Source organism: Numenius arquata, chromosome 10, assembly GCF_964106895.1.
Source record: "Numenius arquata chromosome 10, bNumArq3.hap1.1, whole genome shotgun sequence".
Classification (NCBI taxonomy): domain Eukaryota; kingdom Metazoa; phylum Chordata; class Aves; order Charadriiformes; family Scolopacidae; genus Numenius; species Numenius arquata.
In genome coordinates this window covers 39,572,111-39,590,507 of record NC_133585.1, presented here as the reverse complement: position 1 = coordinate 39,590,507, position 18,397 = coordinate 39,572,111, and the positions used below count along the sequence as shown (strand labels likewise).

The following is an 18,397-nucleotide window of genomic DNA, read 5'->3' as shown; positions in this document are numbered from 1 at the left end:
AAAAGAACATCTGCTGTTCTCAAAACACCTTGTTCTCCTAACAGATCACAAACCCAAGTGTAACAAATCTCCCTCCGCTGCTAAGACAAGCTGGTGGGAGGAGAGAACTGAATTGCAGGGCTCGTAGTAAATCAGTGAAGCGTGGTTTGGTTTGAATAAAGAAGGGTGAACTTAAAAAGGTGAATAATCTTGCCTATCTATCATATCACATCACATATCATATCATGTCATATCTAATTAGAAACCCCTGAACTGTTTCCAAGTGCCTTAGGTTTGTTTTCTTTTCAAACATTCTTAGGATTAGCACAACCTTTGTAAAGTTCCTTCTTCTCCCTGTTAGTATCACCTTTTCTCTCCCAGTTTTAAAATACTATGCTGATAACAAGCTACAGGGTAAAAATCAAATATTTATTAGAAAATCTCCTTTGGCAGCAGGCTTTTAAACAGTTTTAAAATATTTTCAGAACTATCAAGGAGTATTATCTACGATACTCTTTAAAGTGTATTTACTACTGTGATCAACTATAACTAATCCAGCCCTAAAATCCTCCGAAAAGGCAAATATAAATGTTCTTACCTTACAGGTACAAAAGCTGCATGCATGCATACTGGTAACTGATTAACATGAAGATAAATTCTGATCGAGTCTGAAAGATACATCAAGCTTGCTATTCAGCCAAAAAATACCTGAAGAATTAGAGTGGGAACTAAAGGACAAGATGATAAGACCCTTTCTTATGGAGAAGACTTGGTTTGGCTCCCCTTTGCTTGGTGCTGGAGACAGGATAAGGAGGGAAATGAAGAAAATGGATTTAAGTCTGGGCAGGCGAAATGATTGGCCTTGGAAGCAGAGAGAAGATTCCAAAAGGACAACCTGGTGGGCTGGTATCCAGGAAAGCCTGGAAGATCTTTGGGAAGCTGCAAAGGTTTAAAACTGATTCTGGAACAACTGAAAGGCTCAAATGTTTTCTGGGAATACTGTGAAAGAGGTCAAAGAGGCATCCCAAACGATGGGCGGGAAGTGTTGCACAGAGAACCAGTATTACTATAGTGCTTTTCCCCTAGAAGGACAGGAGACTGCAAAAGGAACTGGCAACTGGGTCAAGTTAATAACTGTTGATTGAATTTCAGAATGTCCCCTGCTCCAAACCTGTAACAGCAACATCATAAGAAGGTTCACTGATGCAGATGTGCAAACTGAAGCTTGGACAAGTTACGCTGTGGCCATAACGGCAATCCAAGAGAAGATTAAGACCAGGGCAGATGTGGTAATCCTTGTAGTATGCTCTAACCAGCATCCCGCTTCATCCCAGCCCTTGTAAATAAAACTGCCATTGTCCTTCTTGAAAGAACTTCATCCAGCAGAACTCTGCTGGATACGGCTCTTCATTTGTTGTTTATTTCTCTAGCAGTCAGAAAGCACACGTGGCACGGTGCAAAGGATTTTATTCAGCATATTTTACACACAGGGGGAGCAGCCATATACTTCAAGTATGTAACTAAGGTGTTTTGAGTCACCTCCTCAGAGATGTCCATTTATCAACACTGACTATATATATATATATATACACGGCTATAAAGGGTCCCAGCTTTGGTGCTTTCATTTGCACGTAAGTTAGATGCCAGGAGCAGAGTATGTGTAATGGCTTGATTACTCCCTAAGGGGTGAACTTACACAAAAAAGCTGCTTTTCATGGTGCCAGCCATATTACTTTCAACTACCACTGTTTTTCTTTCACAAAACTTTGCATTATGAATACCAAATCAAATGTTTGGCATGGATACCTGAATATGAAAACATTAAAAATGTTTGGGTTTTTTGTTTTCCATTCATATATTCCATATAATAATTTAAATCAATGATTCTAATGCAGGAACTTATTCTTAATTTACAGTTACTATCAACCTAACTGCATTCAGTGTTAATTAGAAAAAAATACCTCTTCTCACACAAGCATCCCTACCATGCCTGTGCCTCATCTTATTTTCTAACACAAACACACACACACACCCACACCCACACACCCACCCACAAGAGAAACAAAAATCAGGAAAAAACTTTAGCCTAGTTAACAGAAAAGGAAGAGGGATTGTTCATTTTTCCTCGTACGTGACAGGTGCTTTCACGCTACTGGGAGGGCTTCCAAACGCATAAACCTGGGCAAATGATTCCAAGGCCAGAAAGTAAAATTTTTGTCATCTGACAGCTTACATTGTTTTTCTCCTGCATCTGCTTCTGATAAATACATTTATTATGAAGATCAATCATTTTCTAAGGAGTAGAAATGCCCACCAAGCCTCCCCCCCAAACCCAACTATGACATATAATCATTTCACGCAGAAACATGTTATTCTGAATTTTTTTTTTCTTTTAAGATGTCTCAGACTGTGACTTGTTTATTAAGAAAAACACAACAAAATACCCCACAAACTTAATTTTGCCTTACCTAAGCTGATTCACCATGGTTAATGGTAGCAAAATATATGTTTTTGTTACTGAAGTGTGCCGGTATGACTCAGTTACATAGAGGAAGCATGTTTTATTAAAAGTGCCATCTTGACATGACAGTTTTTCAGATTCAAAAGCACTATAAGGACTTGCACAGAAAAGCTACATCTCCACAAACAAAGCTGTTAAATCAGCTTACTGGTAAAGATCGTGCCTAGTGAACCAATGCAGTGTAAGAGATAACAGCTAGAATTCAGACTGTTAAACTCCAGTGCTCTTCAAGGTCACATTTAGTATCAGCGGGCAGAGTACCAAAAGGATGCTGAGGAAAGCCACTTGGCTTCTAGCAGCGACACAGATAAGAGCCTTGAGGTTAGCATAGAAGACATTAACAGGCCACTTGAGCTACACTTCCCCAGTGGAAAATAGCCAGTGCTTTGCATGGCAGAAACATAATGTAGTCTAGAGAAAGCCCTGAGCTCAAAGCACTCAGAAGCATTTCTACCGAAAACATCTCTGAAAATATTTGACTCCTGCAAATGGAGGCCAAGAAGCCTCCTGCTGCTGGGCTCCAGCTTGCCATCAGCTCAGCCCTGGTCAGCTGCATTCTGCAAAGCCTCATCACCACTAGAGAAAGCAGTCCCAAAATCTCAAATGGATGCAAGGAACACAAAAACAGAAGCCGGGAACGATGGAACGCCGATCTATAAACAATGTCATTGTCTCAGGTGGCAAAAAGATACAGAACATTGAAATCAACAGAGAACCTTAAAACTCCGAGAGAAGCTACGTGCAGTTTCACCGTGGGAAGCACATTACTGCCAAAGGTTATAAAATGAAATCTGTGACAGAATAAAGACTCAACAGGGCTCTAACAGCGCCAAAGAGTATTACCTAAGCTCTTAATCATTACCTAAGACTGCATCACTTACAGCACATATACCCAGCATTACCAAGACAGCCAAACACTCCTCAGTTTATCACAGAGCCTCATTCTTTTTAAGCTTAAATGAAGCCTTAAAGGTTTTGCAATGTAAAAGGGCCAAAATTGTACAGTTACAATATTAAGAACCAAGGAAATGTTATCTTCCTTCTGCACTGTATACCAGGTTGAATTCTCATCTTCCTATTAAAATGCACTCTATATCGTAACAGCAGCAACAAAAAAGTTAAGAAGAAAGAAGACAGAAAGAAATCTCACAAGTTGTATAACTGCTTCGGTGAAGTACACACCTCTCTGCCTTTAGCAATGTATGTACTTTCTGCATAGATCCGGTAGAAGTACAGGTGACTGTTCAGAATTTGAGAGAAAATGCTAAATTTAGTGATCTTATATTCTTACCAGTATGCTGTGTTCTTATAGAAGCAAAATTTAATAGGGCTGTATTTGCAATGACTCAGGAGAGGGAGTGTTCAGATTGGTTGAGGGCCATAAACCAAATAGGCAAACACTCCAAATACTTTATTTTTTTGCCTAGAGTACTTCTACAGGGGGAGAAACAACACAGAAGTTGCTTCTTCTTCCCCTTCAGCAGGAATTTCATTGTGACAAATCACAATGATAAAATAATTCAAGTTGGCAGCGACTTGTGGAGGTTGTTTGGTCCAACCCCCTACAAAAGCAGGGCTAATTCCAAGCTAAACCAGATTGCCCAGGGCACTCTGCAGTTTACTTCAGATTTCTCCAAGAATGGAAATGACACAACCTCTCTGAGCAGCCTGATCTAGCCTTGATGCAACCAGTGCTCATTGCCTTTTTCCTTTCTCTGAGCATCTCTTGAAGAACCTGCTCCTGCCTTGTCTGCTCCTGCCCAGAGGTAGCTGAAGAGAGGGATGAGCTTCCCCACAGTCACAAACCTCAAGTCTCAATGCCTCACCTCCTCTATCAGGCGGTGAGAAAACTGAAGAAAAGCATCCTGTACAACAGTCAATTCTAGAAGCAGACTGCAAATCAGAATGAATTTGCAATTATGGTAGTAAAGTAAGTACTTAAGTCAAAAAACTCTGCTTTACGGGAAATCAGCAAACATACTATAATAGCTTTCATAGAATCATAGAATGGTTAGAGTTGGAAGGGACCTTAAAGATCATCCAGTTCCATCCGCCCTGCCATGGGCAGGGACACCTCCCACTAGACCAGGTTGCTCAAAGCCCCATCCAACCTGGCCTCGAACATCTTCAGGGATGGGGCATCCACAGCTTCTATAGGCAACCTGTTCCAGTGTCTCACCACCCTCAAGGTAAAGAATTTCCTCCTAATATCTAATCTAAATCTCCCCTCTTTCAGTTTAAAACCATTACCCTTCATCCTATTGCTACACTCCCTGATAAAAAGTCCCTCTCAAAAACAGGACCATGGAACACTTAAGGAAGAAGCTGTCATTATGCTGTGCTCATTAACAACTTCACTAAACTAACTGCAGCTGCTGGCCCTTAAAAAGAAAAAAAAACACCCTTCTGTTGAAGAGATGAATGGAAATATGAAAAAGTTCATGAAACAGTTTTCTTAAGTTTACTAAAATTGATAACCTGGTAAAACTAATTTTCCTAACAACAGTCTAGATTCCAATTTCCTGTACACTTTGCAATATTTTCTTATTTCCAGGAGGAAACAAACAATAAAAGAGAGTTTATAAAGTCAGTGTGTCCCTGCTGTGTAATATAAGTTGGCAGGAGGCCTAATTAGACAACCTCCAGAGGTCTCCTCAAACCCAGTTTTCTATGATTCTATGAACTATAATACATGACAACTAAAACTAAGTATATAAAATGTGATGGTAAGTATGGTTTCTACAAAGCTTATTAAATTCAGAGATGCGCAATTAGCACAGTAACTATATCTATTATAGTACATTTAGACTAAGGATACTACATTGCTTCCCCCTGCCCCAAGATTAATTTTCTCCACACTCTCCAGCTTCACATTTTCCTCAAATTGTAATGTTTTGTCAAACCTGTAATTTTCTCCTTCTTCAAAACAGAAGGGGACTAATTTCTTATGGGAGCTTGTTATCACTGAGATTGCCTCTACAGCAGTACCTTATTACCCACTTACGTTCTATAAATGTTAAGAAAAATTACATAACGTTACCTTATAATGGGCCAATATTCTCTATCAGGGAAGAAACCCTTTAAAATGCGTAAATGAAGAGAAAGATGGACTGAATCTGAAAACAGACACAAGATATTTACTTAGAAAACAGCTAATATTCTGATAAATGGATGTACGGGAATTAAAACATCCTCCAAAAAGCTGAATTAATATTTCAAAATTATTTTTTTCAAAAAGTAAAAATAAAAGCAAAATAAAAGCCAGAGCAAGCCTAGGTCAAGAATTGTGGGCCTTTCTTTTGTACTTCTAAAATATCATTTAAAGCTTCCAAATATTGGAATAAGCACTTCCATACTTATGCTTATAAATCGTAATAATCAAATATATTTCTGTGACTTATTATATGCCCTTTGAAGGAGGCATTGACTGCTTTTTCCTCCACCACATGGGACGGGAATGCACACTTGGTGAATCACATGTAAGCTGTGATTAGCTCCCCTGTGCCCTTGCTGGTGCCAGGAGTTGAGCATCCTTCCCTTTGCCCATGAGCCAGACGCAGTTGCTCCATGGACCACAACCACCCACCCACAGATACTACGTGCCATGACAGTGAGAAAGCTGCCATGCCACAAATGCCTTCATTAAACAGCTGCTTCAGTGTAAGAAAAATGAGGTATAGTTTTGGTTCCTATACAGTGATTTTCCTGCCCTTAGGTTGAAAATAAAGGCTCTCGGGGCACAGCATACTTACAAGATTAATAATGTCTACTTTAACACTTATTATCTAATACAGGCTTTTCATATATGCCTTTGGGAAGATAATTTTGTATTTGAAGCATATTAAAAAGTGTTTAATGATCCCAGGTTTGTTTTCTAACTCCCTCCAAACCTAGAGCACGATAATACGGCTATAACAACCTGAATTAATAAGCAGGTGATAGCTGACACAGTTAATTAACATATTACAATTGCAGTTGAACTAGAATCATGAAACATGTTTAACTTATTTCTTATTATGAGCCAGCAGGTACAATAAAGTTCCCTATATAAAATTCTTCTATTTCATCACAGACCACAAAAAGTCAAAAATTATTTTAGTCAAACCTCAATGGTTAAAACATCTTTTATATTAATATTTTAAATTTGTTACCCATTAGTGTTTTTTTGATTTCTTTCTGAAATCCTTATATTGATTTCAGCTTACCAATTTACATTTACAGAGACAAGCTGAGGTCACCAGCCAGATCTACTGACTTTTAAGTAAGAACAATAATAGATTGGGCAGGTATCATAAAAAGACTGCTGATACAGAGAAAGCAAGCATATCCTACACAGGCGCAATCTTCGTTTACTTTGTACTATTTACCATGCATATATTAATGAAATATTACTCTAAGGATATGGAATATTACAATAAGAATATCCTCAATTCTGGGGACTGCTTTGCTAGGCACACATCACGGGAACACAAAATAACAGCGAGGTACATTTGAAATGGATTCAAGAACGATCAAACATTTTATGTTTTAAGATCTCCATTACCTTAAAACATTTTTTTATTAATGTGTGCAGAGGCCCTTATTCAACACAACAAATACACAAAATTGATTTAAAACCAAAAGTGCATAAAAACTCAAAACCAGAACTAAGACACACACAATTATGAAAACGAACCACGGGTCTGGTATTATCTCCAATATAAGTGTTACAAAGACAACAAGAAAATAGACAGATCTTTCCCTTCTTCTGACCTTCAGCTCATAAATCTGGAAATTCTTTCCATGAAATTTAAAGTATTTTAATGAAAAAAAATGTAATCTGTCCAAATTTTAAGTCTCACCTAACTTGACTGTCTTGGTCTAAATCCTTTGAGATGAAAGTAAACCCCATCTTTTTACTACACAGTTTTATTTCCAGACACCTATCTCAGTTTCCTGTCTCGATTTGCTTAAAGGGTCTCATGAAGGAAGAGTAACATTAAAAAGTGAAAGTTGTCACAATAGGAGTCCACTACTACCACTCATTCAAGTTATTGTTATAGGCAGCAACAGGCATCACCAACTGCAAAGCTAATATATCAGGAACAACGCTGAATGAGCTAAATTCCTTATTATTTTAAGCCTAACTTTTCCATGGAATATAATTTCTCTTTTCCAGTTCAAAAAAACAAACACAAAACCCCCACAGGAAACAACCATAGGCTAAAAGTCTAGAACTTAAATTTATTTCCAACCATGTTTCTTTAACTTACTGTAGTTTGTATAACTTGGACAATGAAAAATAAAAGTTAATCCATTTCCACTATCTAGTCAGTTATGTGTCAGATAACACCATGTCTGTCTTCTAAGCAGCAGGCCTAAACTATCAAACAATATTCTTAAATGTTACCAGAAAGCAATGCAAGAAAGTTATCACAACCTGTGCTACACTTTGCTATTTCCTCCACGTTATTTTTTTTAATCTTTATTGTTTGCATGTAGTTTCCTTTCCCACTCTTTCCTCCTTTGTTCAGTGCATTAGTAATTATGGTGATACGGGCAGATTTCTTATAGCTTAAGACCATAGAGCAGTTAGTTCAGTACTTGGATCTAATTTTCTGCAGAATGAACAGAGAAAAGCACGGAGCCAGAACAAATCAAGAAAAGGAAGTCCTTGCATTTAATTATTTATTCGTTCTCTGTGTATGCTGTGTGTGTATATATATATGTGTGTGTGTATATATATATACATATATATATATATGGACAATGTCATCCTAAGTGAAAGACATAACAAGAACATGGAAAAAGATACCTCAACATCTTTGGCAGCAGTCCCACAAATTGTCCTGAAAGAAGCCAGCAGAAATAAATAATTACATACCACAAGAGTTATGAAGGCCTAGGGGGAAAAAAATCTTGAAAATTTTCAGAGAAAATGAGGATATGGAAAACAGGATTTTCTAGGAGAAAACTGAAATGAAACTTTCACACAGACTACTTTCTCTCAGAATGAACACTGAAATAATTTCTAGCATTTAAAAATATTTTATGAACACTCTCCTTCAGGACGCCTTCTGTTGTTAATATGTACTTCAAATGAGCCACAGATGACTACGAGTTGGACGAGAAGCCATCCAGTTCAACCCTTTTCCCCAAGACAGATTCAACTATATTATGTCATTCCTGACATATTTGTCTTGTCTGTTCTTAATGACTGCCAATGAAGAAACTCAGCAATTTCCCAAAGCCAGCTATTCCAGTGTTTCACAATCTTTAGCATTTGAAAGCTTCCCCTATAATCTAACCTGAAGTTTTCTCTCTACTCAAGAAAGCCCCTCATTTCTCGTACCTTCCATCGTGGTACTGAAAACACATTATGCCCTTTCTCTTCGCATAGCTCTTAAAACACTGAAGACTTATCATGTCCCCTCTCACCTTTGCCTTCTTTAGACTAAACAAGTCCATTTCTTCTGATCTTTTCTCCACACTTATCTTTCTGAGATATCGGATCACCCTTAGCTGGCCACTATCCAGTTATGCACATTGCTCTGGGAGAGCGATGCCCAAGTTTGGGCACAAGTGCTCCAGCTGTAGAGCAGAAGGGCTGCTTCTCATATCTACTAGGCTCCTGTTTATACAAACTGGTATGACGTTTGCCTTTTTTGTAACAGCATGACGTTGCTGACTTTATATTCAGTGCATGATTCACTATAATTCCAGCTACTTTTCTAAAGAAATGCTGTCTAAGCATTGTTCACCATCCTCTGCTTGCAAAGTTATTCTTGCTCCAGCATAGCATCTTCTACTTATCACTGCTGACTTTAATTCTGCTTTTTTTTCAGATTATTTTTCTAATTTGTAAGGATGATTTTCAATATCACTACAGTCCCTTAATGCTGGCAGTGTCTCCAATTTTAGTGGCATATTTAATCAGAACATTTTATTTCATCATCCAGGTTCTTAATGGAAACACTGATCAGAATTAAACTCAGATCAATGACTGCCAAGACTCTACTTCAGAGCAGATAAAGTATCAGACCATCTCTTGATACTTCAGCCTGATGTTCTACATTCCTTCATATTTTGTTAACTACAAAATAGGGAATATATATATAATGGAGTGTTACATACATTTCCCAGTATTCCCATCAAGTCTCTGAGACCCTTCGTTTCAACTCAGGGCGCAGAAGGTAACTTCCCAGTCACGCGCCATTGTCCTGGATCCTTCTCAGAGCAGCCAAACTGCTGAAATTGCAGTTTGGAGCATTAAGCACCCAGGAGGCAGGGAAAGAGCAGGCTTAGCAAGAAGTCTGAGCCCCCAGAATACAATATTTCTGTCGGCTTGCAAGTCAGCTGCACTACTTTAAATTCAAAGTACTTTAACTTTCCTCTAGTCTACTTCTGATTGTCAAAATAACTCTTAGTTTGCCGAGACACTGTCATTTTTAATGGTGAACTATGTATTGCTACACAGGGATGCCAACAAGAGAATACATACTAACTAGATAGATATAGCTGTATATATTTATACATGTGTAATATTTCTATAATTAGATAACAGATGTAATTACTTATATTAAAAGAACACTTTGATTATGCTTGCTGATTATACAATCTATTTCTGTCTGCTTTGGATGAGCAAATTCTCAATATTTCATTTTATCCCAAGGAAAAAAAAAACCGATTTATTTCCCCAGACCTTCACCATTTCTCCACATCTTCCATCTCCACATTCCATCCATCATGCAAAGCTCATTCTTGAGATTAGCATTGGGCTTCCATGATTCATAAGCATTCACTGTACAAGGGAGTTCAGATTCCTGAGTGGTCTGTAACCCCTTGCTGTGCATCAGTTTCTACAGAGACCCCTACTCTTGCGTAGGAACCTTCCCGCGGCCCAAAGGGATTCCCATGCACATAATGGTCCTAAGTCTGATGGTCAGCAGAAAACTGGGAGCCCTGAAGATGAAGTAGGCATCCGCTGCCTACGTAACTCCAAAAACTTTTATGGCATATTATGCCTAGATTCCTTCTTTTCTAATCAGTCAGTCTTATTTCTCAAATTCCTTTGCTAAATTAAGTATTGCTCCAGCAAATACAACTACATTGCGTAATACCCTCTATAGAATTGGGTCAGCTATCCCAGCAGATGTTCATCTAAGCTTACAGTCTTTTTGTCTCACCAGCTCAAAGGAATACTCCTTTTGGTCATAACCTTTCAAAATTTCTTAAAAAACTCTGGGAAACTGTCCACACACTGACTATGCTTCAATAATTCTTCATTTAAAAAGGAGATGACTCTTCATGATAAAAAAATGTAACAAATTATCTAAATAAGCAATACCACATGTGACTGTAACAAATCAATCTTACACTCAATCAACTCTCGTACACGCACATGCAGAAAACTTCACACACAAATAATCTTAGATTTTCTTAGTACATGACGTGACCTGTATTGTTCCATAAATCAAGATCATCTTAGGCCGCACTGCCAAACTGGTCTACAAGATTATTGATGCAATGAAAAATCATCAAGGCTATTAAGCACCCAGATACAAGAGCTAACTCAGTAAGTGCTTGGCCAGCCGGCTGCTGGGCGCCAGCTGAGTATCCCTGTGTGTTCTTAACCCCATTTCCCAGTGGGGAGAACTTGAAGACTTAAAGTCTGAGAGGCTATTTTTTTTTTTTATCTTCTTCTATGTAAATCACAATAACATAAACAACAGAAGAGCGTTTACTTTTCATTTCTTTCATGGATGAATTAAAAAGTAGTCTTTTAGTTTAGCTGTGTTCTGTACCACATTCACGCCTCTCTGTATCCTAAGGATACTCCAGCATGGCTGATGTATGCACACATGCAAATTTCTTCTCACCTAACTTAGTGCCCGTGTAGGACAGGTTTCGCCTCAGCACTAGTTAAAGCTAGGTATCCTGAGCTAGTCTGCTAAAATTAGTTAGTTTATTGAGGCATGCCTATTACTTTCAAGAAGACAACAAAAAAGTACTGTATCACACAATGCAATTGGTCTGGAGGACAACTTATGCTCAGTCACATCCTTTAGGAGACAAAAAAACCCCCAAAGCCAAACATATCTACAGTCTTTCTATAAATTATCAGCAGGTCAATAACCTCTTGAGTATATTCAGGCCAATGTCCTGCTCAAACCAGCACAAGCAACGCGAGAGATGAGTTTCTAAAACCCACCAATTATCAAATTTTCAATCCAGCTGTAAGAGCCCTGGCTGAGCTGCATCCCCAGAACCCCATCCCTTACCTCCCGGCAGGCACAGCACATGGCACAGCCCACTGGCTCACACTTCTCCTTCCCCATTCCCAAGATTCAGCTCAGCTGCAGCCCCCCTCCCCACACCCATAAATAAAGCCCAAAATCAAAAGCTGTGGAAGCCAGCCTTACTATTAGCCTAAAAGCAGTAGCTTTTGATGGGATGGGGAAAGAGGTAATGCTGGTGGAGAGCAAGAAATTAAATTAGGCTAAAGTCTCAAGCCCTGGACATGAGAAAGTAAATGGAGGGAAGTAGGAGGTCAGAAGGACGGGCTCACCAGCTGCTACACTATGGTGTGGTATGGCATGAAGGGGAAAAAGAGCTAATTCTACCTTTTAACATGTCACCTCCAACCACCTTCCCCGTACTCACTCACTGGCACAGGGCAGCTACCAAAAGAAGAGGCTCTTTACTTGCACGAGCCTTAGAGGGACTGCCTGGAGACCTACAAAGAATTTGGAGCATTCCAAGTCACTTTGCCTTAAGTCTAACTTCCACTTGGCAAAGTGAGTCAGTGCTCCCCAATGAGTCTGGTTTGCATAAGTCCCTCTGTTTTATGTAGATCAATCAGGTCATGTTTGGACCAAGTTAGGCATGGAACTTCCAGGTCACCTTTCAGTGGATGAGCAGGCTCTTGGCCTTGACGGAACTCATTTTGGAATTCAAAAAATACCACTGCTTCTCCTGGATCAGAAGTTTCTGAGTCCTGGCATTTTAATTAAGGTGCCTCCACTAAGAAATCATTAAAAGCAGTTATCACTAGCATTTATCTTCACCCAGCATGGATAATAGTAACCTCTGAATCTGCTTCGTTAATACTCTCCCCAAGCCTATTAACCCCTCACCATTCCCTCCCTTATTTCTCAGTCATGCGAGGCAGTCGGTTCTCTCTGCTGCTCCTTTTTCCCAAAGTAGAACAACATGAAAAAAAACATTCTAAGGGTTTTAGACCAGCAGACTAAGAAAATAAAAACGAAGTATAAGCAAATTTCTTTTTTCCTATAAAAGGTTCCAAAACCAAAGTAGGCAGATTTGCAGAATCATTTCCGCCTGACGAGCTGATGAAAAGAGCAGGGTTCCACAGAACATGCCCACCTTTTACTGTTAGTATATATTTACATGCAAACTGCTCTGTATTTAATAAAGGATTAAAACAGTTAAACAGAGTTATTGTTATTCCTTACTTCACTCTTATTTTTTATTGTGGTTAGACAACCTCTGCAGCCTCTGAGAGCCAACACAGCATCCCGGTTCCCCTGGAATCCCATCGTCCTGTTCCTCCGGCCGCTGCGTGAGTCACTGCTGTGCAGCATGACATTCCCTTTGCAAAGCACTGGTTCCCAAACCACCGTCCTCAGAAAGCTGGCTGGCTACACACTGCTGGCCCAGGTCCTTCCTTCCAACTGCTGCACAGCTTTAAAGACAACCAGGATGCATTAAACCCTACCCTGATGCACGTTTCCCTCCTAAGCTGTTACTTTAGTTGCCGCAGGGCGACTATGTTCTTGTGAATGAGTGAGTAGGTGTCTCCAAATAACCTCTCTTCTATGGCACACTCCACATAAAGAAAGAAGTAAAAAAAACCACCCACGTGGGGAAGTCTTGCTGTAGATAACGTGTCAGGTCTCCATGAAAATCTCCCTGGTCCAGCAAGTAGTCTGGGAACTAGGCCGGGACCAGGAATTATCTCCAGCTCTACCATATGGAGACACAAGACACCACGCCAGTTGCTTGTTTTATTTAAACATGTGTTTCTTTTACCAGCAATATTAACATTGCCCTGTTCCTGTTTATACTGAAGGAAAGGAGAAAATAAACTAAGTAACTTTTTTCCTCTCATTTTGTTTTCGCTCTTTTAAGAGTTCTCTGTTCCTGTCAAAGTGAGTTAAGCTGAACAGAAACAAGGTGGTTTTGTTCCAGAGTAAATGTGTCCACACTTGCAGTTACTTGGGAACGGTTCCTACGGTTCAAATGCATACCCCCCCCCAGTTTAATCCTTATTAACCTTCACATGTAAGAAAGCCCTTACGTTGGGTGATTGGTTAATTACTTAATAGACAACAATAAAACACAATTTACCACACATGGCAAAGTACACAACACCAATCCACTGCTTTCATCATTTTGGTGAGGCACCTATTTCAGTGGCATAAAAGCTTCTAATCGTGTGCAAAGCAGCAACTGCATCGTGCCAAGAGCCGTACTGCAGCTCAGAGGATCCTGAGCGAGAGCCTGGGTTCCCTGCACTCGTCCCCATGTGACATGCTGGGAAATCATCTCGTAAATTCAATATAACCCTCAGCGAGAACTGGCATTAAGGCAAGGTTCAGCGAGACCCGTGATCCAGAGTGCCGGCTGCAATGAACGCACTGGAGAAAACGCAACGCTTTCAGTTCCCCAACACCGATTCCTCCTGGAAGTCACTCTGAAATTGCACAGCGAATCGGAGCAGATCGCTTCCAGTAACAGCAGCATTACTTGACAACTAGCACGTATGTTACTACTGCAGTAAACGTAAACGTACTATAGCCCTCCGCAAGGGTAGCTTGGAGTGCTGAATCCTTATTGGCTCGCCGAGAACCAGTTTTTATTTTGCTATTTCAAACATATTTAGAAAGTCTGTTTTGTTCAAGGTTTTTAAGTGAATCAGAAAGGCTACAGGCTAAGACAGAGCTGTACACAGCCAGGTCTGCGCTCTTTTCAGCAGCGTTTAGGCCGGTGAGGGGAATGATGAAGTAGTAGTAAACTTACTTTCCAGTGATAAATTGGCTTCTGGATGGTGTGCACATAGGCTGAACATAATAGTTCTCCAGTTTAACCCCTTCAGCAGCTAGCTTGTCCAGAGTGGGTGTCCTGATCTCCGATCCGTGGTACCCTACGTCTCTGAATCCCTGATCGTCAGCCAGGATGAAGATGATGTGAGGCTGCGAGCCGGGGTCGCCGGCCCCCGGCCCCTCTCCCGGCCCGCTCCTCGTCGCCTCCGTCTCCCCGGGGCCGAGCCGGAGGCTGTCCCAGGACAGGTAGCCGTAAGTCAGGAGGCTGAGGACCGAGAGGCCGGCTAGCAGCCCCAGGGCCAGCATCTTCCCGGTGCCGAGGCGGCGAGGCCAGCTGCGCCCACCGCCGGCCATCCGCCTCGGCTGCAGCACGGGCGGGACGGAAGGGAAAAAGAATAATAAAAAGAAAACACACCGAAAAATAAACTCCCAACAAACCGAGAGAGTCTCCGGGGCGGGGGCCGTCAGGGGTCCCGCCGGGCGGGGAAGTGGCGAGCAGCCCGGCTCACGGTAGCCACCCCCAACTTCCAACAACTCCGGTGGCGCCGGCAGAGGCCCGCGGCTGGTACCGGTGCCGAGTGGGCGAGCAGGGCCCCGCCGGGGCTCACAGCATCCCCGGGGTCGGTGCCCATGGCGGGGCGAGTCCAGGGGCGACCCGGACCGGGCCGGGCCGCCTCCCCCCCGCCCGGTCCCCCCGCCCCCTCCGGCGCTGCCGGGCCGCTCCCGCCCCATCCCCGTCCCCATCCCCGCCCCTCCGGCTCCCGGAGCCCGGCTCCCCCTCTGCAAACCCATCTCCTTCCCCCTCGGCAACTTCTTCCTTGCTTTCTTCTTCCCATCCCTCCCCTCCCCGTCCTCGCCTGTCCCCCGCTCAGATGTCGCTGCCCCTTGTTGTCCCCCCCCGTATTTCGGAGGCTAACCCCCTCCCTCCCCGCCCCCCCTCCCCGGGCTACAAAGGGCAGCCCCGCCGGCGAGTCCCACCTCTCCTTCCCAAAGCTAGGTGGTCGTTTTTCCCTCCTCCCACTCCGCCCCCCCCCCCTCCCGTCCCCCCCCAATATTGATTGTTTTTAAATGTTTTCTGAAATTGCCGCAAACATCTGGAAGGTATGAACGTACCGGATTTGTTTTCAGCCACAAACCAGTCCTGAAGCCCAAACCCTCCAATTCTGGTCAGGCTGTGGCAAATGGGAGGAATGCGCCTTTTCAAAGTCCTATCATTTTTGAAAATTTGGGTTAAAGTATGAAATGTGCTGCAGTTGCAAAATACAACTTCACCCCAGTCCTGAAAGACACTGAAGCAAGCAGAAACTTAACATTCATGCATGATGAGGCTAAACTGCAGTAAGTGTGCAGGTTTGACCTGTCTAACATGAGTCATCATGACAGGAACAACTTTTAGACAAACTAGATTTTACAAGCATTAACTCTTAAACCACCACTGGGATGAAATCCCAGCTCTGTCTGGGACCTGGGAACAGACAGGCCGGCTGGTATCCCTCCCACAGGAACGCTTCCATCTCTCTCTCTTAAAATCTGATGGATTCTAGTACTGAAAGTTCAATATACTCTTAAAAGTTCCCTCTGCTCCCCATGGCTCTGAGTAATACTGCCTCGAAACAGCCTTCTGTAGCACACAAGAATATTTTAGGATGGGGAGGGAGCAGGGAGCACAACTACTGGAGCAGCTTCTCTAATGAAAACTTCCTAACTTTATTATTGTGTCAGAAGAGACGGGGCGGCACGACAGTCAATTTAATGGTTCCCAGAGTTAATATTTTTCTCCCAGGTACACCTTCCTTCTCCTTCAAAGAAGCTTCCATGCACTAAATGAATAGAGCAGACAGGAAGCAGCTCCTTGACTGATATCTATAGAGTCCATATTAGATATCAAATGTTGGCTTACACACTTTAGTTACCTTCAATAACATTGCCTAATGCAAGTGCCTGGATTTTGCCTGCCTAGATGTCTGCACAAATGTCATTCAGTTCATAACAGCACTTGGTGTCCTCCTTCTAAAGGGAAAAGTATAAACTCATGCTGTCTTCAGGGAACTTTAATTTGGATCGAATCTAACTGATTTTGTGCAACCTAAGGTGAACAGAAAAGTCCCCACTCTAAAATTGCCACTGATAAAAGAGCTATTCAGAAATAACTAAGTGTTGTGCTGCAGTTTACAATGCTGCAGCAGGGAGAACATGGAAGTAAAAGTGGATTTAGTGATTTTAATGTGCTACCCTAAGGGCTTGTCCACACTGGAAAGTGCTATTGATAAAATTACATCTGCATTGTAAAACCTACCGAGTTTAATTCCTGAGGTAGAACACCTTCTTCTGAAATCAGAGAAACTTCACAGCACGTTAACTCAAGCTCTTAAAAAAACCCCAAACAAATAAAAAAACCCCACCCCCAAAAGAACAAAAAACCTAACCCTCCAAAACCTTACACTGAAGAAACCCTTAATTTTTCATCTGTTGAAATGACATTCTCTTTAAAAGAATTTTCTATTCAATTTTTTTACTCCTGCTTTTTCCCAACGTTTACAAGACCAAAAGAATGCATATAGAAACCTAAAACTATAAATGGTAAAACACAAATTGGATTAGTAATGCTATTTTGCCTTTAATCCATCTCCTGCAAAATGGCAAACAAAATATGATGTCCTTTTAATATAAGCTGTAATAGCACCACGGACCCAGACAAACATTAGAGCATCACACAAAATACCTGATCAAATGTATACGTATTTTCTAGTGGTTAAATATATTTTTAATTATTTTGTTTGTTTGTTTTAAAGATACCACACAGCAGCTATCACAGTACACTTACAATATAATCCACACATTATGATATTTACATGTAGTTTTCTGTAACTTGACATACATGATTTTGCTTTTATAATCAAAATATTTCCAACACATTCAAAACATTCCGATTGGCAGAAGGCTGGCTAAAGGGAATCATTCCTGAGTGCAACGAGTACATCACCAACGTTGGTGAGCAGAACTACAGAATCATCTAAAAGAGAGTTTGGAATTAAGATTGTTTGAATAGTAGAAGAAAAAAGAATAATCTATCATTACGCAGATGCAACAGAGTTTCCCTCCCTAAAGAGCACAGCTGTTAGCAGAGAGCAGGAGATCACTGCTTTCGATTTCCAGTGCTGTCTTCTGCAAGCGCCCCATTAGCCATACCAATCCCTGCTAGTCACCACCCTATTTATCTCACTTTTTATTTTATCCTTTTTTTTTTTTTCCTTTCCTACTTTTGTAAAAACAAAAGCAGGCTTACGCCAGTGAAATACTCTGCTGACCTGCAAGTAAAGAGGCCTTGGAAGATAACGTGCTATTAATATTCCACTTAAGAAAATATTTGCAGACACTCATGGTTTACACCGCACGTTCAGGATGCTTGGTGAAAGGAACAGAAGAGTTGTAAAAGCTGGAGGAAGGGTTTTTCCCTTGGGGAAAAAAAAATACTGAACATTCATAGGTATTTAAAGTTGAGTGTGGTGAATATATTAATTCAAATATACAGTAGTTAAAATTGAATTTATTATATCATTAGGAAATGATATATTTTTAGTACTTGTTATGCAGTCTCTGTGTGTATTAAGACCATAAAATTAACTCAATCAAACATGAGGGGAGAGGATGACTTTAGCTGAAGGCTCATCCGTAGTTATCTTCGGCCAAGGTAGGGGCTGTTAAGCATGCCCTTTTCTAGTTATTTCAGGTCAGGCTCATGTCTGACCTTTCTGTTTCTGAGACATACATATTGGACACACAAATATAAGCCCAAGAAGATAGCAGCTTTATAAAGTTCAGCGCAGCTGAAAAATTTAAGGAAACTGTTCCT

At 41.1% G+C, this 18,397-nt stretch overlaps 1 protein-coding gene across 1 annotated transcript in view; it reads right to left on the bottom strand.

The window, feature by feature from the left end:
* Positions 1-14,898, bottom strand: part of ARSJ (arylsulfatase family member J) — a 44,489-nt gene extending 29,591 nt beyond the window's left edge. The window contains exon 1 of the mRNA XM_074154851.1: positions 14,522-14,898. Coding sequence (XP_074010952.1) covers positions 14,522-14,898 — 377 coding nt within the window. The remainder of the gene's footprint in view (positions 1-14,521) is intronic.
* Positions 14,899-18,397: the final 3,499 nt, after the last annotated feature.